The sequence below is a fragment of the Gekko japonicus genome, unplaced genomic scaffold, assembly GCF_001447785.1.
Source record: "Gekko japonicus isolate JY-2015 unplaced genomic scaffold, Gekko_japonicus_V1.1 scaffold1100, whole genome shotgun sequence".
NCBI lineage: Eukaryota > Metazoa > Chordata > Lepidosauria > Squamata > Gekkonidae > Gekko > Gekko japonicus.
Window position 1 is genome coordinate 174,459 of NW_015164220.1, and position 25,179 is coordinate 199,637.

The 25,179-nt window shown below is 46.3% G+C and overlaps 1 protein-coding gene across 3 annotated transcripts in view; it reads right to left on the bottom strand.

Moving 5' to 3' along the window:
* Window positions 1-6: 6 nt before the first annotated feature.
* The window catches only part of AFTPH (aftiphilin), a 78,407-nt gene continuing 53,234 nt past the window's right edge, over window positions 7-25,179 (bottom strand). Inside the window, exons 6-10 of one of the 3 annotated variants that reach the window (XM_015408522.1) lie at window positions 22,619-22,741; window positions 18,378-18,438; window positions 16,754-16,837; window positions 12,890-13,013; window positions 7-189 (exon numbers count right to left, since the gene is read on the bottom strand). In XM_015408522.1, coding sequence (XP_015264008.1) covers window positions 45-189; window positions 12,890-13,013; window positions 16,754-16,837; window positions 18,378-18,438; window positions 22,619-22,741 — 537 coding nt within the window. In that variant the 3' untranslated portion in view covers window positions 7-44. Of the gene's footprint in view, window positions 190-12,889; window positions 13,014-16,753; window positions 16,838-18,377; window positions 18,439-22,618; window positions 22,742-25,179 lie in introns of those variants that run through there. The other 2 variants (XM_015408523.1, XM_015408525.1) reach the window with 2 other exon arrangements.

The following is a 25,179-nucleotide window of genomic DNA, read 5'->3' on the forward strand; positions in this document are numbered from 1 at the left end:
GGGGAGTAGGAATCACTAGAAATGGTCAGATCCCCTCCTCTCGCTTAGTCTACCTGGTCTTGGCAACTCGCTGAAGGCGTTAACGTGGCCGGGAACATCAACACCTTGGCATGCATGAAAGTTAAGTCAGGAAGGCTAGCAATCACCTGGGCGGCCTCTTCGCTGAGCCGCTCCTCCTTTCTGGGTTTCCTGTCGAGACAAAGAGACGAACAAGGGTTGGAGAAGAGTCGCTCCGTGCAGCTGGAGAAAAAGCTCGCCATGGGTTTGTTGGAGTGAGCGACTCAGCATGCCTGGACACTGTGGCGGGGGGGGGGGGGGGGGGCACTAAACACTCTAAACATATATAAGTGTTGACTGGGATGCCTCTCTTTGTCTTAACCTGGGAGGTGCCCTCTGACCCCTCCCCTCTCTCTCTCTCACTTTGTCCTCTCCCTCCCCTCACATGGCCTTCCATGGAGACACACGTCTCTGCAGGTCTCTCCTGTACAGACAATGCCCTCATCCTCCCACACACGTGATGCCCGACAAGCTGGCCATTTGTGATAGGGAGAGGACTCTTTAGATTAGGCTTCTCTCTCTCCTCTTGACGGCAACCAGAATGTGAACTGGATCTACTTGAATCAATGTAAGTTCACCCTTTCCCCCCCCGCAATACATTTCCTGAGAGTTTTACTTACTGCACTTAGTATCACACTTCTGTGACTGGGCAAAACTCTGCGGCATTAACCAAATATCCCAACAGGTTAGCCTGATCCCATCGGAAATTGGAAGCTAAGCAGGGTCGGCCCTGGTTAGTATTTGGATGGGAGACGGCCAATGTTCCCTCTAAGCGGTGGAGTCCTGTGAGCAAAAATTCCACTTTTTTGTCAGCTACCGGCCTTAAAGTTGTGAGCGAGCGATTTGGCTACGGCATGAATTAGTTTGCTCTGGAGCCCTCCTTCCTGAGCGAAGACAAAAATGTGTGAGCTGGAGGCTAAAAAACTGAGCTAGCTCACACTAACTCAGCCTAGAGGGAACATTGGAGACCGCCAAGGAAGGAAGCCCAGGGTCACTAAGCAGAAGCAGGTAATGGAGACCCACCTCTGAACATCCCTTGCCTTGAAAATCCTATGAGGTCACCACAAGTCGACTGTGACCTGACGGCACTTTCCGTCAGCTCAGAACAGGTACGCATACTCAGCAAGATAATCTCTGAACACCAGAGAGAGCACACTGACGCTGTGCAAACACCGCCTTCGGTGCCTCTGGCTTTGAAGCCCTTTATTTATTTATTAGATTTGTATCCCGCCCTCCCCGCAGAGCAGGCTCAGGACGGGCTCCATCAGATAGAATATACAAACAATTAAAAAACATCAGATCAAATACAATATCCCTGTGTTTCTAATCAGAGCTTCAACAGATAAGCTCTATTCCAGATTGGCGTTCCCAGATGGTAACACAGATTTGACCTGCTGATAATTAAAATGTTATACAGGTGGCACTGGACACCGGATAAATTGCTTAAATGCTACACTAATGTCTCGGGAAATTGTTGGAGGTGTAAGAATAACATAGGAACGTATATTCATATCTGGTGGAGGTGTGAGAAAATACAAAAATTCTGGGAAAGTATTAAACAGTTAATAGAAGAAATTACAGGAATCAATTTGCCAATCACACCAGAAATCTTTTTACTTAATCTCACACCAGAGGGGATTAAACATAATGAGTTATCTATTATACTGTACAGAATACCGACTAGGGAAGAGTTGATTACAAAGCTTTTTGAAATAATAGAAATGGATAAGCTGAATATGTACTTGGCGGGAAAAACAGAAAGTAACTTTAAGCAAAAATGGCAAAAAGTCAATACGTGGATTGAAGAAAATGTCTAATGTAACCCCAGAATGTTGGAAAATATATGGAGTGTATGTTATGGAAAAATGAAAAAAAAAAAAGGGAAAAAAATTGACCTGCTGAAGGGGAGGCCTGGGAGAGAGGGGGACACCCACTGCCCCAACTAAAAAGGGCCCCGATCTCATATGGGAGCTCATTCCACCAGGTAGGGGCCAGGGTCGAAAAAGCCCTGGCCCTAGTTGAGGCAAGACGGACGTCCCTGGGGCCGGGGATCAGCAGGAGATTCTGATTAGCAGATCATAAAGCCCTTCAGGGCTCAGAGAGGGAGAGGCGATCTCGCAGATATTCTTCACACCCAGAGGTCTTTACATTTCAGGCTGCCTAAAGAGTTTGTGGAGAGCAACCACCGCAACCATACCCAAATTATATTCTGAGTGGCATGTTTCAGCCAGCAGCCATTTTTGTGGCAGCCATTTTGTTTCTGTGCCCACCATCCTGTGTCAGGATTCCAAATGTGCCCCGCAGGCTCAAAAAGGTAGGGGACACCTCTGCACTACAACCACCAAGCAGGGTGCTCCTTTATATACTGGTGACTTACTGTGAGACCGTGAGTGTGCCAATTCCTAATAAATGATCACCACTGTTTGGGCTGTGAGAACTTGTGGATTATTAACCAACATGCTCATTACTGCTTTTTGTTGTTGTTGTTGTTCAGTCGCACAGTCGAGTCTGACTCTTCGCGACCCCATGGACCACATCACGCCAGGCCTTCCTGTCTTCCGCCGTCCTCTGAAGTTTGCTCAACTTCATGTTCATTGCATCCATGACACTGTCTAACCATCTCATCCTTTGCCGTCCCCGTCTTCTTTGACCGTCAGTCTTTCCCAGCATCAGGGTCTTCTCCAGTGAGTGCTCCCTTCTCATTGGGCGGCCAAAGTATTTGAGCTTCAGTTTCATTATCTGGCCTTCCAGGGAACAGTCAGGGTTGATTTCTTTGAGGATTGACTGATTTGATCTTCTTGCAGTCCAAGGGACTCTCAAGAGTCTTCTCCAGCACCAGAGTTCAAAAGAATCTATTCTTCGGCGCTCGGCCTTCCTTATAGTCCAACTCTCGCAGCCATACATGACTACTGGGAATACCATTGCTTTGACCATGCGGACTTTTATTGGCAGGGAGATGTCTCTACTTTTCATCATGCTGTTTAGGTTCGCCATCGCTTTCCTCCCAAGGAGCAGGTGTCTTTTAATTTCATGGCTGCTGTCACAGTCTGCGGTGATCTGGGATCCCAGGAACGTGAAGTCTGTCACTACTTCCACGACTTCTATTTGCCAAGGAGTGATGGGGCCGGATGCCATGATCTTAGTTTTTTTGATGTTGAGCTTCAAGCCCACTTTTGCGCTCTCCTCTTTCACTCTGAGCAAGAGGACGTTGTCTCCCCCCCCCCATTTATGCAAACGGGATTTCCTATACTGCCTCCTTGTTGATCACTTGCTCTGAATTCAGATGTAGTTCGGCTCTAATTACCAAAGGTTGCTCACCCCTGGTCGAAACAGAAAGGAGGGTGTCGAGGATGGGAAAGCTCCCTCCCCCCCTTGCTCAAGGCCAACTTTTCTGATCCTGGAACTGAATCTTCGCCGCACTCTCCTCCCTGCACCATCTGTGGCTGGAAAGATAACCATTCGTTCAAAGCGAATTTTTGTTTTTGCGCTACCGAGCTGTGCCCGATGCTGGAAACTCAGAGAGCGCCCCCGCTGTTGCAAAGCATTCCACCCCACACAGCCCAGGCCATTAAAGGTTCCTGCCCACCCTCAGAACTGCCTACAACAGCTGCTACCAGGGAAGGCCCCGATTCACGTCTTTCAACTCTTGCCCTCCACAGCACCCGTATTGCCCACAAGGCATGGCTAGAAACCAGTGGTGTAACAGTCCAGAGGTGACGCAATCTCAAGGCACTTCTCCAGTTTGGTGTAGTGGCTAAGAGAGGCAGACTCTAAATATGGAGAACCGGGTTTGATTCCCCACTCCCCCACACGAAACCTGCGGGGTGACCTTGGGCCAGTCATGGTTCTCTCACTCAGCCCTACCCTAGCAGGAACTCCTTTGCATATTAGGCAACACACCCCTAATGTAGCCAATCCTCCAAGAGCTTACAGAGCTCTTCTTACAGGGGCTACTGTCAGCTCTTGGAGGATGGGCTACATTAGGGGTATGCAGAGGTCATTTTGGGGGGGATCGCGGGGGAACATGACGAAGCCCCGTCCCCTGCTTCAGGCCGCCCCGCTTCCGGCCCTCATTCAGCCAGGAGGAGGCAGGAGAAGAGGGAAGGTAAGTTGCTTCCTCCCTGCCTCTCCCCACCCCTGCCTGGCTGGGGCCAGGGAGGGCCTTCGCGGGGTTTCCTTGCACTCCCGCCGGCCTTGCAGGTCCACCGCCAGGCCCCTCATAGGGCTCGGCAGTGGAGCTGCAAGGCTGGCAGTGGGGGCCGGGACCGTTGGGGGCGGGGTGTGTGGCCTTATGACACACTTCCGGTGATGTCAGGGAGTGTGGCCTTATGACACACTTCCGGTGATGTCAGGGGGTGTGGCATATGCTAATGAGTTATGCTAATAAGTTCCCCTAGCTCTTTTTCTACGAAATGACCCCTGGGGGTATGTCGCCTAATATGCAAAGGAGTTCCTGCTACAAAAAGAACCCTACCTATCTCACAAGGTGCCTGTTGCGGGGAGGGGGAGGGAAGGGGATGGTAAGCCACTTTCAGACTCCTTTAGGTAGAGAAAAGCAGGGTATAAAAACCTACTCTTCCTGTGCTGCTCTAAACAATTCCTGACTGCTGGGAATTTTACTCTCTCTCTCTCTGTGTCCTGAAATGCCCTCTCATCACACGGCCCCCCTCCACTAGCCTGAACATGCACGTGCTACTTTACTGACGTTTCTCCTTACAGATATTCCTCCTTGCCTCATCTTTGCACACTCATGTTTTTGATTTTTATCCTTTTTTTGGGGGAAAACAAAATAACGCCCATTGTCAAATGAACTATATGCTCTAAAAGTCAAGCCACTCCTGCAACACTCTGATTTGGCAAAGTTATACTCCATTTATTTATAAGATTTATTATATCATTAAGGACCAGGTTCTCCCATATGAACTGACCCATTCACTCCGATCACCTTTGGAGACCCTATTTCGGTTGCCCCCGACTTCTGAGGCCAGACAGGTGGCGACCTGAGAAAGGGTTTCCTCAGTTGTGGCACAAAAACTCTGGACACTCCCCTGAAGATTTGTCTGTCTCCCTCTATTGGTGTCTTCCACCATCAAGTTAAGACCTTTTTGGCTTTGTTTGACATACCCCCAAGTCAGTGTTCCCTCTAAGCTGAGTTAGTGTGAGCTAGCTCACAGTTTTTTAGCCTCTGGCTCACACATTTTTCCCTCAGCTCAGGAAGTAGGGCGCCAGAGCAGACAAATTTATGCAGCAGCCCAATCACTTGCTCACAACTTTAATGCCAGGAGCTCACAAAGTAGAATTTTCGCTCACAAGACTCCACAGCTTAAAGGGAGCACTGCCCCCAGTAGATTATTGGCCTCCTCCCTGCCTTTCATGTTGTTTGTGGGGTTTTTTAATTGAATGTTATCACTTTAAACATTCTTGCTAATTGTTCAAGTGTTTTTATGTTGGTCACCTTGGGGACACTGGTAGGAAGGTCTCGTTGAAAATGTTTTAAATAAAATATGTAAATACAGTCCTGATCCTTCCACTGGAAGAAACATTCTGAAGAAGAAGAAGAAGAAGAGGAGGAGATTGGATTCATACCCCGCCCTTCACTACCCAAAGGTGTCTCAGAGCGGCTTACAAACTCCTTTCCCTTCCCCTCCCCACAACAGACATCCTGTGAGGTAAAAGAAGAAGAAGAAGAAAAGACTGGATTTATACCCTGCCCTTCACTACCCAAAGGTGTCTCAGAGCGGCTTACAAACTCCTTTCCCTTCCCCTCCCCACAACAGACATCCTGTGAGGTAAAAGAAGAAGAAGAAGAGATTGGATTTATACCCTGCCCTTCACTCGGAATCTCAGAGCGGCTTAAAACTCCGTTTCCCTTCCCCTCCCCACAACAGACACCCTGTGAGGTAAAAGAAGAAGAGATTGGATTTATATCCCGCCCTTCACTACCCAAAGGAGTCTCAGAGCGGCTTACAAACTCCTGTCCCTTCCCCTCCCCACAACAGACACCCTGGGAGGTAAAAGAAGAAGAAGAGGAGATTGGATTTATACCCCGCCCTTCACTACCCAAAGGAGTCTCAGAGTGGGTTACAAACTCCTTTCCCTTCCCCTCCCCACAACAGACACCCTGTGAGGTAGGTGGGGCTGAGAGAGCTCTTGACAGAAACAGCTCTTTTTCAAGAACAGCTCTTATCAGAACTATGGCTTGCCCAAGGTCATCCAGCCAGGTGCAAGTGGAGGAGTGGGGAATCAAACCCGGTTCTCCCAGATTAGACTTCGCGCACTTCAACACTACACCAAACTGGCTCTGGGCAGCTTGTCAGATTTACAAAAACAAACAAACCCAAAAACCAAAAACAAAATAAAGACAGGACTTCTATGGCTTGCTTTAAAACATATCAGCGCCACTGAACTGGGCACAGCACATCATAACACTTAATGAAAAATACAGGATGCCCATCAAATCCAGCAAAACTGTAAATATATGAAAAGATATCACCATGTCAGCAAAAATCAATACTAGGTTTTTAAAAGTGTTTCTAAAACGGTGTGTTTTAGGGTAATACTTGCACTGTTTTTGTACAGTAGCAGCAAACGTAAACAGTCGTCTGGCAAGAAAACATTGTGTCATATTGAAAATTGAAGTTTAAAAAAAAAACCTACGCTGGATTTTTTACTTTTTTTGGACCTGGAAACAGCTGAACAGCCAAGAGAAAATTAATGCAAGCAGCTCATCTTTGAGGTTCAGGACGCCCTCCAGTGGCAAACTGTTGAAACGATGTCAGAGCGATTTTTTTTTTTTGCGTGCCATCAAGCTGCAGCTGACTCATGGCAACCCCAGGAGAGGGTTTTCAAGGCAAGAGACAAACTGAAGAGAGTTTCCGCTGCCAGCCTCTGCACAGCAACCCTGGACTGCCGTGGTGGTCTCCCATCCAAGTACTAACAATGCTTCCGAGATCCCTGCAGTTTTGTTTTTATTAATATTTTATTAAGGGTAAAGGTAAAGGTTTCCTTGCTCAAAAGCCAGTCGAATCCGACTCTAGGGTTGCGGTGCTCATTTCCGTTTCAAAGCCGAAGAGCCAGCGCTGTCCGAAGACGTTTCCGTGGTCATGTGGCCTGCATGACTAAACACCCAGGCGCACGGAAACGCTGTTACCTTCCCACTGAAGTGGTCCCTATTTATCTACTTGCAATTTCTTGCTTTCGAACTGCTAGGTTGGCAGGAGCTGGAACTAGAGACGGGAGCTCACTGCGTCATGCGGCACACTCGGGTCTCGAACTGCTGAACTACTGACCTTCCACAGCCTGCAGTTCAGCGTCTTAACCACTTGAGCCACCGCAGCTCCATTTATTATTAAGTGTACATGTATCCATATATTTTATACAATTCATAACACTTCATTTTCTGTATATTCTCCTCCATCAAGAAATCATATTAAACATTGAGAGTGTATAAATAATCTCCATCCTCGTTATCTTATTCCCTTCTTTACCCGTTTAACCAAACCACCGTACAACTTCCTCTAATTCATATTCTAAACATTATTAGATTCTTCCTTAATTTATCTTAGACTTCTTTTCTTCTCTAGCTGGATTCCCTCCATACACACGTATTTTATACTTATACTGTGTCTTCTTCCAAACATAGAAAGAAAAGTTGGACAGGGTTGCCTCTGAAACTGGGTGTTGCAGAGAAGCCTCTGCAACAGAAGGAAACCCTCCTCCCTCTGATCGGAGGTCTTGGGGGGGACACACCCTTCCCCTCCTTGCTATGCCGTTGGTTTAACAGTTCCATTCCTATTTTCTATTTTCTATTTTCCATTATTATTATTATTATTATTATTATTGCTTTTTACCACTCTGCTACCAAATATAATATCTCAGTTCAAACACTCTCATTCCTTAATTTAGTTACTGCGTCTACTAAATTTTTCCCTGTAATCTCATCAAAAACTGTAAACGTTTTGTTTTCCAAATTAACGACTAGATGTCCGAGGGGCAGCCATCTTTACTGAATTCCTTTATCTCTGAGGATTTTCAATGTTTCCCTGAGATGTCTTCTTGCAATAATTACCTCCACTGGAATGTCAGGAAACAAATATACAGGTCGTGTCCTCCAAACTCAGTCCTTGCTTGTCCCTCACAATTGCAAAAAGTTTATTTTTTGTCTGCAGCTGTTTAAACTCAACAATTATGTCTGGGGAAGCATTTTCAGGGGCCTTTTTGGAGATGTTTAGCTGGAAGGCGGAGCTGATGATCCCTTCAGGAGACGCTGGTTCTCCTGCTTCGAGAAGGATTTGAGTCAGCCATTTGTTTAAAGCTGCAGAGAGATTTTCTTTTTCACCAAAGTTTACAGCTACTCCACGTAGTTTAGCTTTCTTCTCTCTTAGTTTTGTTTCCTGGAGTATAATTCTATTCTTAGCCCATATCTCAAATTCCTTTCCTGGAGTATAATTCTATTCTTAGCCCATATCTCAAATTCCTTAAATTCTTTGATGTCTTCTGCGTTCTTTTTCCCCTACAGTTTTCATGGCAAGAGATGAACAGAGGTGGTTTCCCATTGCCTGTCTCCCATCCTATTAACTGACATCGACTCTGCTTAGCTTCTAAGATCTGACAAAATCCAAGTCTCCCCAAGTCCTAACCCAGGCCAACTTTGCTTAGCTTTCGAGATCTGACAAAATTGAACTAGCCTGAGCCATCCAGATCTGGACTCATGCTCACCCGGAAAATTCAAGCAAGTGAGAAAAAAATTTGTCCAGAAAACTTGCAACAAGTTTCTCATAACATCTTTACACATGCTGTCACTCGAACTCCAAAAACCAGCCTCAGGCAACTAGCTGTTGACAATGAATGAGTACGACCAGGACTGCACTGCTGCCTAGAACAAAAATATTTGAGAACTGGATTATGGCTCCAGCCCATGAAAGCTTAGATATAAATTGATCTGGGAACTGGGGTCAGGGCATGTGAATAATGGGAGTCTGAAGGGATACTGATGTCAGAGCTGTGCCTTTCACCCCACACCACTAGCTATCCCACAACTCAGGGTGGCCCGTCTGGCATCGACCAGAGCATGGGCTTTTTCCATCGTGGCTCCAGCTCTGTGGAATGGGCTCTCTGAAGAGGTGAGAGGGGCCCCCTCCTCAAAGATCTTCAGGCAGCGCTGCAGACCGGCCAGCTTGCCAGGGCATTCGAAAGGGTCTGAATGGTAGGCATCTTTCTTGGGGGGGGGAGACTTGAGACTTGCTGTTTTATCATTACTTTCAGCTGGGGATGTTTGGGCTGTTATTGTAAGCCACCTTGAAGAAAAGCAGGATATAAATGTTTTAATAAATAAATAAAAACTAAGCATGGGCTGCTGTCCTCCAAAATCAGACGCTAGCTAGGAGAAGGCCCCTGGGCCCCTGTGGCTCTCTCCCCCTTTGGGGTATCTGATCTTAGTCTTCTACAAGACACTGACAGTTCCCCTAACAAAAATACCCAGAGCTTTACTCCTCAGGAAAGGGGGAATTCTAAGTGAGTATGGTTGGATGTCCCTAGGCCGTCTCACAAAATCACACGTTTGCAGAAGCAGGAAAAGGAAAAGTGCATTTAAAAATTGGATGTGGAGAAAAGACCCTGCAGGGTTGAGATCTGTGGCTCTCCATGACCCAAGAATTCACCATGATGCTGCCCACCTTGTGGGAGAGCCTCTCTGAGGAGGTAAGGAAGATGCGCACCTTTCTGCCATTCTGTGGGATGTGCAAAACATTAATGCGTAGGAGGGCATTTGCGTAAAGGAAAGAGGATCAGTTGTATAATGGAGTGGTTCAGGCGGGTGCTTTTATAAAGGGAATAAGATTGTAGTCTACTGCACTGTTTATTGCTCTAACTACACTGTCTACTTTTTAAATCCATTACATAAGAGAGGCCAATGTTGGATCAGGCCAATGGCCCACCCAGTCCAACACTCTGTCACACAGTGGTCTAAAATACCAGGGGCCATCAGGAGGCCCACCAGTGGGGCCAGGACACTAGAAGCAGCGTTGTTTATGGGATGTTATATCACACTAATTTTTTGTTGGGATTGTTTGTAATCCTAGTCACATCACATGACCACATGAAGCTGCCTCATACAGAATCAGACCATTGGGTCATCAAAGTCAAGTCTCGTCTATTCGGAGGGCGGTGCCTCTCCAGGGCTTCAGGCAGAGGTCTTTCATGTCACCTACTGCCTGGTCTTTTTAATTGGAGGTGCCAAGCAGATGCTCTACCACTGAGCCACGGCCCCTCCCCGAGTCCTACTGTATCGATGCCTTATGCTGTCTGGCTGTATTGAGTTTTTATATTTTGTAATCTGCCTCCAGTCTTCGCAAGAAAGATAGGCTATAAAGTAAGTAAGTAAATAAAGTTATCGAGTATAAAGCAACGGCCCCGTTCACACGGAGAAGTTGCAGCACTAAAGATACGCATGTCAGGCAGCTTTTCAGTGCGTGATCACATCGCAACATCTTGGAAGCGTAGTGCACCCATGGTGTCCCGTCAAAGATACGCAGTAAAAAACTACCTCGGAAAGTGCACTAGTATCCGGAAAATGCAGGACAGGGGCGGGCGTCTGATTGCAGGAGTGCTAGTATCCCGTGGCATTCGGCGCCCGTCCACATCCCGTCGCAAACCGGATGTTTTTCATAAGTGCGCGCGCCGCTTCTTTGCCACAGTCCAGCATCGCCGTGTGATTGCCAGCTAACAGCCTAAGCGCGAAGCCTCGGGGGACCGTGTGATCGGGCTACCGCGCTTTATTTTGCTCTGGGGTGAACAGCCACGCCTCCCCCCCCTGCGTTATCTGGCCCGTGTGACCGGGGCCAACGTGGAGAAATATGGCTTCAGTCTGAGGGTGGTGTATCTGCAGTTCAAACACCCTTCCAATGTCACTCTTCATAGCTGCTTGCTTTTGACTGTGTGAACCAAGCCAGCCAAACGACGGTGCGTTAACGGGCTTGCGTCCGTGCCCGTAGGCCTACATGGGATCAGATAGGAGTTCTGAATGGCTCCCCAGATTGTCAGCAGAGCAATTCTTACAGAACAGGGCCATCACGAATGCAACATCAAAGTACAAAAGGAGAATGCAGTCAACAGGCATTGTCTGTATGACAGAAGTCTCTCGTTTCAGAGTTTGGGCCCTCACACAGCTGGAACATGCGGGGATCTGAACATTCCGGGGACATTTGGAAACAGATGGTCAGCCGCATGCATGCAGCAGTGTAGAGCAGTGATCCTCAATGTGGTGCCCCTGGGCATCTTGGGGGCCCGCCAACTTCTTTCCCCTGGTCCTCATGTCCTCCTTCCTCAAAACGCCTGTTCCGCAGAGCAGAGAACCCAGTCCTGGCTTTCCCCCAGCTGACTGGAGTAGGAGGAGACTCAGAAGAGAGCAGGAGCCATCTGCTTCGAGTCCGTGGGGAAGACACTGTCTGAAACATCTATCTCCATTCATAGAAGGATGCTGGGCTTGGAAGCTGCCAACGTTGTGTGACCGGGCCAGCCCCCCCCCCCCAGCCCATCCTGTAGGCGGTTGCGCCCTCCCGTCAGTCATTTCAGGGTGATGCCCACTGCCTGCTTTCCAGATTCCAATCACGGCCACAGGCTCAACAGACCCTTGGTGTAGATGAACCAGAAGGCCACAGACTGACACGGATGGCTCCAAGTTAGAAAAGTAGCACCGAGGCAGAAACTCATTTCAACACTGGCCCAAAAGGACGTCTGTCTGGTCTCAACCAGGGCCTTTTTGGCCCTGGCCCTAACCTGGTGGAATGAGCTCCCGGTACAGATTAGGGCCCCGCGGGACCCTAGTTCCATGGGGCCTGTAAGACAGAGCTCTTCCGCCAGGCTTTTGGGTTAGACAGCGAACATTAAATATCATCTGGCCCCTCCTGTTACCCCTTTGTTACCATCTGTACCATGGTCTTTAATCTTTGAGGACACAGATTAATAACCGCCTTGGTTTACCCAAGGTAGGATACTTATAATCTGCAATCCCTTATGGGGGTCTAGCCCTTTCTGCCTTTACTTTTCTAACACCAGGGCACCATTGTAATAGTTGTGACGCAGTCTGATCGCCAACCTTTAAGGGTTAAAGTTTCATTTTAATCCTGATGTTATTGTTTTATATTAAATGTTGCGACCCGCCCTGAGCCCGCTTGTGGGAAGGGCGAGATAGAAACTGAATCAAATAAACAAACAAACAAACAAGTAAACCGAATGGAAGAACTGGCCCCACCACCGTAGTGTCCAGTACAGAAGATTTACTTTGAAATACAACTAGATTCAAGTTCAGTAGCACCTTAGAGACAAACAAGATTCCTGGGGTATACACTTTCGAGAAACAAAGCTGCCTTGGTCAGGTGTCTGATATACCCCGGCTACAACCCGAAAATTCGGTTGGTCTGTAAGGCAGTACTGGGCTCGAATCTAGCAGTTCTGCTGCAGACTAGCATGGCTACCCTGTGAAACACGTACGCCAGAGAACAGATAAATCTTTTCAAGGACCTTCAGATGGCACAAGGTCAGTTCTGCAAGCAAAGCTCTTACGGTGCCAGTAGTGGTGATGGCGGGAAGCGTTGTCAAGTCACAGCTGACTTATGGCAACCCCACAGGGACATTCAGAGGTGGTTTGCCGCTGCCTGCCTCTGCATAGTGACCCTGGACTTCATTGGCGGTTGCCCATCAGGCTATCCAGGGCTATCCAGGTCAGGGTGAAGCTTTTTACGATGTGCCCCGAATATTAACAACCACTCGGTCGCCTGCAGACTTCAGCCTTCTCCCCAAAAGGACAAGGCTTTCAAACGGGTCGCGGATTTACCTGGCCGACGAGCTGGCTTTCTCTACTGTGGACATCAGCTTTGCAAATGCATCCGTCACTTTACTGGCCGCGCTGGTCGTTTCCAGCTTGGAGGTTGTCAACTCGTACAGCTCCGGATCCACACCTTACAGCACAAAATTAAAGTCAATGACAGACCGATACAACCGGATCAACCCCCTTTTAGAATGCTATTTCCCAGCTTCTGTAAACATCTGAACTACCGAGGCCTCCAACCGTGAACGTGACACAATTGGCACACAGGATGCCAACACAGATCACAAGATTGAATTTAGTAAATTTGGACCATTGCTTTCTTCTGACGCCAGAAAGCACACCGGTGTCGAAATGTTAAAGCATCATCCTTAGACAGGATTGCATCTATTTCCATTCCATTGGCTCTAAGGCACGTGTAAGCAGTGGCACTGGAATCCATTAGGCTGGTTTATTTTAAATAGATACAAAGTAAATACAGTGTTTTGTTCTGTTTCTCGCATTCTATTAGGATGTTGTCATTAAAGGAATTTCAGGACCCGACAAAATGCTCCTTAAGTAAAAGAAGGAGATCTGGAGACTGGTAAAATAGTACAATCTGGATCAAATGGAGAAGAGGACAACCTGTGGCCCCGTTGGGGGAAAAGGCCTGGTATAAATGAACTAATAATAAATAGGACTTTTTTTAAAAAAAAAAAAAAACCCAGCCATTAGAATGATTTCACTGGCATGACAAGAAGTCTAGAACTCCACCGATTTCACAAATGTGTACCATATTATAGCTAAAAGTACACATACCTTGTCCTTCGATAGGACCAAACAGTATATCCTTTGGTTAAGCCAAAGAAACGGGACAGTATTTGCATCCCATTGTTGTTATGAGCTCAGAGGAAGTTCCAAGGTCAAATATAAAATATGCACTCAGGGTACCATGCATTTGAACTACTGTCAGATGTTTACAGAACCTTTAAAAATGGCCGACATGCTCTTTTCTGTCAAATCGCATATAGAATAAACCTTAAGAAAAGCTTCTGAAATCCCATTAAGGTATACCAATTTGTTAAGCTGCAAGTAGTTTAATACATAATCGCAATAGGCCCTTTGATATTTCAAAAGGGCGACAGTATGATGCTGCAATTAATATCCTTTATGACATTTGTTAATCACAGCCTTAATCGTCAGCTGAAAGTGGATTACCTTAGCTCAACGAGTTACCACTAAGACATGTTCTTACGTTGCTATTAAGCTGAATTTTACACCAAGACGGTTGCAAATGTTTCAGTGTAAAAAGAGAATGTGGGCGATGAATTATTAAAAGTTGCATGTTGGTCGTTAAAAAAATTGTTTTGTCTCAAAACGTCTGGATGTTCCCATAAGGAACAGTTATACAGAGTTAACAGAGAAATGGGCAGATTTTAGAACCTTAATGAGATCGAGTGAATTCACAGCCACCAACTTTAGCCCAAAGCTTCTAGAGTATGCACGCATACACACTGTTACACATTACCCACACACAGAGCTGCAGACTAGAAGCAAATGACTTTCCAAGAAACAACGGGGGGGGGGGGGGGACAACAGGACAGGCAATGGTCACATCTGTGGATTTGTTGACAAATTTGCCCATGAAGCCCTAGAACAGGTGGGTGGAGGTTCTTCCTAAATCATCCTTTCAGATTCGCACTTCAGAACTTGGGTAAAATTAGTTTACTGAATGCCAAAAAAAGGGCCCATTGACCATGAACGACGCTGAAGAAATCAAAATGGACTGGATGCAGGGCTATTTTGGGGCGGCAACACACAGGAATGGAGTTCCTGCTGGCTTCAGAGTTGGCCACGCCCACTACAGCCCAAACCTCTGCAGGCGTGGCTACAGAGGGAAGGCGACTTCGAGGCAGGCAGGCCAGGGGGGCCCTGGAAGGATTGGGGAAGCATTTAAATGCCTCCCCGTGCCTTCCCCGGCCTGTCCAAGGACTGGCTTGCCCAGTGGGGCCGCAGCCGCGGGGCACCTGGGCAAGCCATGGGGTGTGGCCTAATATGCTAATGAGTTTCAGCTGCTGGGTGTGGCCTATTATGCTAATGAGTTCCTGCTGGGCTTTTTCTACAAAAAAAGCCCTGACTGGATGGATCCAGCATCGTAGCAATAACTATGATGTGCTACACAACTCAACAAGCTTCTCTGGTTCTGATTTCCAGCAATATTCTCCTATCTGATCAACTTGAAAATTCGTCCCGACGCCCGAATTCAGAGATGGGACTGCCCTAATTAAATTTTTATTTACTTATTTATATTATTTACAGTCCGCCTTTCTCACAGACTCAAGGTGGATTACACACAGTGAGTCAGTACCATCAACAAAACGGGACATTCAATAACTAACACATGAGGATATTAGAAGGCTGGAACCACAAGACTTGAATTGTCAAAGACGCCCCCCCCAAAAAGACCTTCTCACACACACATTTTGTTGATTGTACTGACTCCCTATGCGTAATCTCTGCCTTGAGTCCATGTACACAGTGCTCAAAAACAGAGTCACTGGTAGAGCACAAAACTCCGTTTCTGCCCCCAACCTCGGCACGGTACATCTGACCGAACTGCAGGCACCGTACCAAACTATTACTTGGAAGGGAAGGCCTGGGCATGCGCCGCTGATTATCTATCTCACCTTCTCTGCTGGGTCGAGGAAAGCAGGCTAGATGGGGGCTTGGAGGCATGCACAGATTTCCTATTGCCTGTAACGATCCAGAACAGAGAGGGTGGGAAAACTTGACTCTTGTGCCCCATGCAGGTAACTGTGCATTGTGTGGCAGGACTATGCCCCAATCGTTTAGAAGAACTCTTCCGCTGCATTTACAAGGTTGCACAAGCCTTCCTACTCACACAGTAGAGCTGCTACATTTCATGCCAGACTCCCTGACCGCTCTGCCGTTTTACTTTGCCGGTCATCTGCAGGAGTCAAAAGCATTAAGTACCTTTGCTTTTTGAGAGAACGAATCTCCGTTCGGGCGACATACCAAAAAGCAAAGTCTGCAGTGCCTTACCAGACTGCTCTCTCAAAAACTAGCACTTATCATTCTGTAGTGATGTCTCCAAAAGAGATCAATGGCCACACAGAGCTACAATCCTTTTCTCATCTTACATGCCAACGGCATAGTTGTCCTCCAGAACAGCACTTGTTCCACTCATTGAGGAACTCTGTTTCTCCTACAGGAAGTTCATGGCTAACTGTTGCCATTTACTGTCCACTTCAAGTACAGAGATGGACAAAACCTGTTCCAAGGAAATTCACTGAAGCCAGAAGATCTAGCGTTTTCAGTGGGGCAAATGTTTTCACCAAGACTCAACCAGGGTTCCCTCTAAGCTGTGGAGTCTTGTGAGCAAAAATTCTACTTTGTGAGCTGCTGGCATTAAAGTTGTGAGCAAGCAGTTTGGCTACTGCATAAATGAGTTGGCTCTGGAGCCATCCTTCCTGAGCTAAGACAAAAATGTGTGAGCCAGTGGCTAAAAAACTGTGAGCTAGCTCACACTAACTCAGCTTAGAGGGAACATTGGACTCAACTCCACCCTCAACTGCTTGGGATACCTTGTCACAATCTTTGTCTCCCAAAAAAAACCCCCCCCCCCCGTAAAGGTTTTAAAAACTCGACCCCCCCCCGGTAAATGATCTGCAGAGAAAACACCTGCTTTCCACTTGAAGCAAACACAGAAGGAAAAAGCCGTTATCAAGACGGCGGGCGGGCATCTTAAAGAGAAACATCACAGCGGATTCTTCTTGTTTGTAGGAAAGTCATGTAACGCGGCTCATGCTTTTTAGTAAAGAATGTTAAAAAGAGAGAGAGATTAAATTTGCGGTGTTTTAGGAGTCGGCTGACCTGGGATGGTGGTGGTGAAGCTAGAGCTACTGTCCTCCACAGGTCCAAAGAAATCAAGGTTCAGGAGAGTGGAACCTCCATTAGCTTGGAATTCAGTGATCGTATTGGTAGGGCAGCCATACAGAAGGTAAGCCAAGGAAGGGATTTATGTGTAAAAAGGGGGTAAGACACACACTTGAACATGCCAGTTAAAATTAGTACTCATTAGGAAAATTATTGTACATTGTAAGTGAAGCAACGTTGTATTGTTGTCTTTTGTATATTTAAAATTGATAAATAAAATTTATTTTAAAAAAATAAAAAAATTAATACTCATTACACAGTTTTTAAAATAATAATAATTAAAAAAATAACACAATTAGCGCTTACAAGATTAGTTTGCAGGTTTCTAAAAGATGTTAACAAGTCCGCGGATGCCGTCGCGTACAAAACGCAGCAAGGAATTCGACACTGGTAACCTTAGAGCTAGCCCAGTTTTGCGATTTATTTATTTTCTTTTGAGGAAAGTGGACAGAACCAGAAAGAACCCCAAAGAGAGGTACCCAATTAAAGGGAAACGTTTTAAGATTCGGAACTATTCGTCTAATTTTAAAGCCGCACCCTTCTCTTGGCTAGTATAGAGCTTAAGGGAAACTGACCGAGGTCTATTGACCAGCTTTTAAATAGCGGGTTGTCAGTAGTTCGGCACAAAAACACGAATACCGTGGTAACAATGGTTCCAAAACATATCCAGCTTCCACAGCGGTAAAACTCGTTCCCCTTTAATTCGGAATTTAAAGAAACAGAAAAATCGGAAACAGATACATTTTTAAAGAAAGCATAAGAAGAAAGCATGATGAATTGACTGAAGTAATAAGACACCAGACAAAAGCAAGGGGGTTCATCCAGGCTTTCTTTCTTGGTAGGAGTCACAAAATGATTTGGGTCCTCAAACATGCAATATGGGCATGGTCAGGAAGTAGGGCAATTTTCCAATGCATTTTAACCCAACAGGCAGAGAAGTGGGGAAACGAACCCCCCCCCCCCAGCTCATTTTGTTTAGGGGATTTTTGACGGGGAAGCCCGTGCTGGCTTTCTTGGCACTTGCGCCAAAGAAATATCAGCTGTCTCGTGATTCACAAGAAGCAGTAGATTTTGCAACGTGAACAAAGTATTTCTTTAAAAAATCAAGCGCACTAGCATTTTGACATACGCGATCTCCATACGGCTGAAAACGAAATCTCTTTTAGAAGGTGTACTTTTGTTCAAAACTGCATTTGGCCAAAACCGTTGTGGCGTGATTTTTGTCGTCCAGCATTTCACAAGGAAGTTGAAATCTCCCAAGAGTTTGTTGGGGCAAGAGTTAAAGTTTTTTTGGGGGAAAAACCACTTAAACTTCTCCAGTCATGGAATGCCTAACACGTCTGTGTAGGCGACACAAAAGCCAGCATATGTCTTACCTTGCTCTTTAACACTATACACACTGCTTTAATTGGGCACCGCTAAACAGAAAGAAAGCCTGCATTTCCAAAGTTAAGATAGTTTTCAATAAATAAATAAATAAATCAGCAGAGAGATGTTTGTCTGAACTTTGTAGCTTTCTTAACTCTAGCTCTGGTGCTAGAGGCTCTACGGAGAGACGTACCATCTAAAGGGTTAGTAAGGCCACTGCTACTCCAGTCAAACTGGACAGGTGGTAGAGATTCCTAGAGTTGAAAAGTCAGAAATCAGATTTTTACAGTCAGGTACAAAAAAAAGGGGGTCACAGCATAACAAAAACATCTCACGTGAAGTTCTCAGTCATCTAACAGAAGGCAGCCCTCGAGGAGGGGAAAGCGTGGACTCTGCATGTTCTTGGTTTACCGCAAAGTCACCATGCGGTGTCTCAGGGACCCAATATGTTAAGTAAGGCTAGAGGCCTACTTTGGGGGGGGGGGGGCTGGGCCAGGACGGGTAAAAACGAGAAAAGTACCCATTGCCCAAGCTCCATGAGACCAGCTACGCTGTTGGACCACTGTTCCAGGACTCTTATTCTGGCAAAGTAGGGAGACGACACTAGTAGAAACAATTCAGGTCAATGTGGCAGAAAGAACCACTTTCCAACACACCGTTTATCATTTTTAAAGATTTGTGGACTTCTACCTACAGAGAACCAAGAAAATACAGAATCCCCCCCTCTCCTAATTACTCTCCCCACTCCAAACTATTCTTCAACTCCTGGGGTTACTAGACCTGTGGGGGGGGAGAAGGTGGGGGGAGGGGTCAAAGGGCTGCAGAGAGGAAGGGCAAAGGGGGTGATGTCTTCCCTCTTTGCTTTTTTGTGACGAGAAGGGGGGACTGCCTAAAAAGCAATCAAGGAAGGGTAGGCAGCTTCAGTCAGAAACGGAGAACACTCTTCAAATAACTAGTCAGTTTCTCCTAGTAGTAAGATCTGGATGCAACTCAAGAAGGGGAAACTGAAATTCCCCAAGGTAAGGCACGTACAACTCCACCGAAGACCGGGCTGCTAGGCTAGCTAGAGGGATGCACATAATTTTAACACAGTGCTTTCCTGCTTCAAAAACACAATGGGAAAGAGAAAAGCCTAAGGTTGGTTTACCTCTATAGGCAGTGCTTCTTTTTCTCTACATGCTGGTACTTGCATATAAGGTTGCTCCAATTTCTACCAGTCCCGCCGCCCCCGGGACTTGGGAGAGTTTGCCCAAAAGGTGCCAGTACTCAGTACCCAAGACCATCAAACTTGCTATGACCAGGGCTAGGGCGTTCTCAGTGGCGGCTCCTATCTGTTGGAATGAGCTCCCGGAGGAGATCCGGGCCCTGCGGGACCTTGTGCAGTTCCGCAGGGCCTGTAAGACGGAGCTCTTCCACCAGGCTTTTGAGTAAGAGCCGCCGCCACCACCATTCCATCAACGCCTTCCCACCACCGCACACCATCACCGTTGGTGCGGGTATCATCGGAGGGAGTGGGATGTCCCTAGGGGACGACAGGGTTGTGGTGACGTACATTGCTGTTGCTGTTCAGATATATAATGTCTTAGAACACCATCTTGGTTTGCGATTTGGAGTAAGTATTAGAGCACTGAAAATCTATTTTTAAGAATTTTAATTAATGATAGTATGTTTATTACTGTATTTATACTGTTTTTATTGTTGTAATCTGGCATTTATGCCTCTGTTAGCCGCCCTGAGCCTTCGGGGAGGGCGGGATACAAATCCAAATAAATAAATAAATAAATAAATAAATAAGTACCACCACCCAACCCCCGGTCAGCTATGCTGCCATGATTGTTTATGGACTGAGGGGGCACTCGCCTGACCTGTGTATGAGTGGGTGCCGCATTCCTTTCCCTCCCTGGCTACCCCTGTTATCTGTAACCTTGTAACACTGTATAGATGTAGTGTCTTCATATTAATCAACCGTGTGACTGGTTTCGTTTCCCAACTCAGCTGCACTGGGTCATCGGTTATTCTTTCCCGCCCACGGGAATCCGGCCGATTGGCCCTTGGGGGTGGGGGTGTCGTTTGAAATCTGTACATCCCAGTTAGCTTTCCCCTTTTGAGTCATTCCTAACAGTGCCTATGTTCCTGACCAATAGTACTGACAATAAAGTATATGCTTCTTGGAAGACTGTGCTCCATTTGTTTGACTGTGGTACCTGACACCCCCCACCCCCCGGGAATAAATCCCGACAAGAACTTGAGAGTTTCCTCTGGAATGAGCCCCTTTGGACCCCTAGAAAGGCCAAATTGGAAGGGAAAAAAGAACACACCAGACTTCACTACTGGGATTGCATGAGCTGGATCCAAGCCACAGCCAGGCGAGTAGAGCTGGCAGAGCAGGATGTCCCACCCCCACAACCTACTGAGCGGGGGGAATCTGCACAGGAAGAGCACTCCCCCCCCCCCCAAAAAAAAAAAAATTCTCCCAAAACCCTTTTGGGGTAGCAAAACAACGAAAATCGCTGTTAGGCTGGCAGAACTACACCCTCGGAGCTAAGCATATGGAATCAAATTAAATAAATCTTGCGTCGGTATGAAGTTTGCCTCTCTCACGCTTCTCCTTTTTTAGTGGCACTCACCCTGCCCTCCGCACCTCTGCTGTTTCTATTTTACTATATTTATAGCGTGCTACAGACTCTCCCTGACACAGTCACCGAGCGGGGCAGGGTGAGAGAGCGTCAACGGTTTGCTCCAAGTATAAAATGTGACGATCAGCTTGTTCAGTGTCAGAGGGTCTGGCGTTATTAAGTTCTAGGGCCTTGCCTGGCAAAAGGTGTTGTTCATAGGGGCATAAAAACACACCGGAGAGCAAGGTTGTAAGATGCTGCTGCATACTGGAAACCTTCCCATCTAATTCGCTCTCCACTCTGCCTAGCGTCCCATTATTTTCTCCCTTCGATCAATTCCGTGACCTACACGGCAGCGGTGGAAAAGAGCAAGAGTCCAGGAGCGCCTTAAAGATGGACAAGATTTGTGGCAGGGGAGGAGCTTTCCTGAGCCACTGCTCACTTCTTCAGATAGAAGAGAAGAAGAGAAGAGATTGGATTTATACCCCGCCCTTCACTACCCAACAGAATCTCAGAGCGGTTTACAAACTCCTTTCCCTTCCCCTCCCCGCAACAGACACCCTGTGAGGTAGGTGGGGCTGAGTGACAGAGACTGCACTTTTTCAAGGACAGCTCTTATCAGAACTACGGCTTGCCCAAGGTCATCCAGCCAGGTGCAAGTGGAGGAGTGGGGGATCAAACCCGGTTCTCCCGGATTAGAGTCCGTGCCCTTAACCACTACACCAAACTGGCTCTCCTGGACCAAACAGGTGCTCCCGGACTCTTGCTCTATTCTACTGCTACAGGCAAACGCGGCTACCCGTCTTGATCTAGCTACACAGCAGATCTAGGCGTCCCCAGAAAAAAAATAAATCTGGTGGTGACAGGAAGTGTGGGTCGCTGGCTCTGACTACAGTTATCTAGAATATCCGGGCCACAGGCTGTGATTTGCATGCAGAGGAAGCAGTTGCCCTGGGGAACAGTTTTGCCACACAAATGTAGCACCTTCTTATAGTTAGACGTAACATTAAGCCAGCACAGCATATGTACTACAGAAAGAAGAAATGCCAAACAGGCTTTCAAACTGCTGTTAGACCAGGGCTGTATACTCAAATGCTGAGGTTCTCCTATGCAAAGAAGTTGGTCAAAGCCACCTTTACGTATCCTATTAGTATTTGGATGTACTGGGAAGCATCCTACCCTTATTCTCTCGCTCCACCGAGCAATGCCGGAAGCCCCCCCTTCCACCTAAGGAGACTTCCTCCAACTTTAGTGGCTCTCCCATTGGAGGAAGACACCTTATGCTGGAGGAACGCTACTTGGAGAATGACTGGACTGGATCTACCCCAAGTTAAAGAGGCCTTCCTCTCTTTCCTGCTACCTTCACCCTTTCCCAGCTTTATTGTCATTTTCCGTGACTCTCGTCTTCTCGTGATGTGACCAGCCTCAGTTTAGTCGTTTTAGCTTCTGGGGGGAGTTCAGGCTTGTATTAGGCGGTCTGTTATTAAGGGCAGAGCTCGGGGCCAGAGTAGCTCGCTCACCGATTATCAGAAAGCAGAGAACGGTTAGGGCAAAAGCGCTCAGAGCAGCCTTGAGCAGATGTTCCTCTCCCTGTTGGCTGGTGGCTGGAGACTTCGTTCTGGGACACCCTTTCGGTCACCCGGGGCCGGATCCCAAGGGAGTGGCGCGGGGAAAGGTGGCATGCCAGAGAAACCAACACACCAAAAGGCCCCGAGTCTTTCCCAGGCAGATGTCTGCTGCACATAAAAGCCTTGCACTGGCAAGCCTTTTTGGTTTCGGCACCACAAAACACCCAACATGGATTTTACTTTCTTTTTACCTGGAACTGATCGGGCGCACATATATTCATCTCTGGCGACACAGGGGGGGTCTGTCCTATTGAAGCTATTTTCTCTGCAGCAGATATTGGTTTCAGTGGCTCCTTGGTCGGCTCTAACATGCCCTAGAAATTAAGACACCGCACAGCTCAGGATCTGATTCTTTTAGGAGTGACACATAGTCAAATGCTCAAGGAACAATATTCCCCAGTGGCCTTTCAGATAAACTTTAGGATACCACCTGGATGACTATTTAACATGAAAAGAAAAGCAGGTTTCTACACCTTCACCAGAAAAAAAATCTAAGTACTCTTTTCCAAAGCTGATTGTGACTAATAACGTTTGATTAACAATAATGCTTTTGCTTGTTACTGCATTTTTAATCTGAATTTATGCCGACAAGCGTGAAGAAACACAAATCCTTATTCAATTTTTCTCACCAAAGAGGAGCTAATCACAAACAAATCACAAGCCCATTAAGCCAAGACCCTTATTCTTTTGCTTATATTTTCATTTTAATGCGTTTTATTGTGACAGCTACTGATGAAACAATCATGACAAACAACGCTGGAATTAGTCTGAGAGGCAGGGTTTCTTTGATTTATAAACACTCAACAGAAGCTACCACCTTACACAAAAGGTGTCTGTGCAAACGAGACACATGTCCAAATTTAGAAAGCAGGAGAGAAACTTAGAACGAGAAGTACTTTAAAATACTGTATACAAATGTACTGCAATGAAGAAGCAGAATGAGAATTAGTTTTAAATGTAAATATTAAATATAAATGCATCCTAACTGAATGTGTTGTCGAAGGCTGAAGTTAAGAAGAAGAAGAAGAAGAAGAAGAAGAAGAAGAAGAAGAAGAAGAAGAAGAAGAAGAAGAAGAAGAAGAAGAAGAAGAAGAAGAAGAAGAGGAGGAGGAGGAAGCCTTCAGCTCACAGATTTTTGTCTTAGCTCAGGAAGGATGGCTCCAGAGCAATGTAATTTATGCGGTAGCCAAATCGTTCGCTCACAATTTTAATGCCAGTAGCTCACGAATTAGAATTTTGCTCACAAGACTCCACAGCTTAGAGGGAACATTGCCTGTGAGGTAGGTGGGGCTGAGAGAGCTCTGACAGAAACTGCTCTTTTTTCAAGAACAGCTGTGCCAGAATTATGGCTTGCTCAAGGTCATCCAGTCAGGTGCAAGTGGAGGAGTGGGGAATCAAACCCGGTTCTCCCAGTTTAGAGTCCGCGCACTTAACCACTACACCAAACTACACCAAAGTTACTCATCCTAACTCACGTTACTTTTACTATATTCCACGGACAGTGTTTTAAAATTATGTGCAATGAAGAGGGTGTTAGGGAGAAATAGTTACTATTTTATGATATATAATACAACCCCCCCGGCCTTTGTAAGAATTGCCCACTGGGAGGGCCATGGCTCCCCACTTCCCTTTCGAGTTCTGTATTTTTGTTATCTTACCTATTTGCCAAAAAGAATTGTGAGCAATGCTCCCGCTAAGCTGCGGAGTCTTGTGAGCAAAAATTCTACTTTATGAGCTATTGACATTAAAGGTGTGAGTGAGCAACTTGGCTACTGCATAAATTAATTTGCCCTGGAGCCATTCTCCCTGAGCTGAGACAAAAAAATGTGTGAACTGGAGGCTAAAAAACTGTGCACTACAGAGTCTACAATCTTTCCATGTATCTACTCCAGCATAGAAGCAATATCAGAGTCCAAATTGGAGTGCAAGTCATCAAATTTTCTGAGCCATAAAAAGCCAACGCGTAATCCGGATGCCTGATGCCGAGTTTCGAATAATTTTTATTCAAGCATGGCTGTAATGGGACCCAGTCTCAAAAGCTGGCATATACTAAGCCAGAATGGTCAGTCAAGGAGGAATAAGGGACTGTATTATAGACTCTGTTTCTATTATGCTTTATTATTGCACTTTGGCCAATAGATTTATATTATAATTGCTGTTATGCTTATTTGATTTATATTATACTTGCTGTTACGCTTAATTGATTATTATAAACTTGCTTATTTGCTTGTGTGTTCATTTTTTGCCAGTGGTGTTTTCTTTTTTGCTTCTTGCATTGTACACTGGCTCCCCCCCCCCTTTTTTTGTGGAGTCTTGTGAGCAAAAAATCTACTTTGTGAGCTACTGGCACTAACGTTGTGAGTGATTTGGCTACGGCATAAATTAGTTTGCTCTGGAGCCCTCCTTCCCGAGCTGAAACAAAAATGTGTGAGCTGGAGGCTAAAAACCTGTGAGCTAGCTCACACTAACTCATCTTAGAGGGAACACTGCTCAGCTGTGAATTTTGAACTCACTTTCATCTCTGATAGATTAACACACGTATGAATGACCCAATGTGAACAAAACAATCTGAAATTCCTTACTCACTCTTGTAGGGCAACACCCCCCCATTAAAGGGGGCTTTGACCTGGTTGGGTATAGTACATTTATCATCCTTACACCCATCTACATCCATCACAATGATTCTGATCGTTTCTCCTGCACTGAGGATTAGAAAACCTAATCTGAGTTTTTAAAAAATTTATTTAAGAGT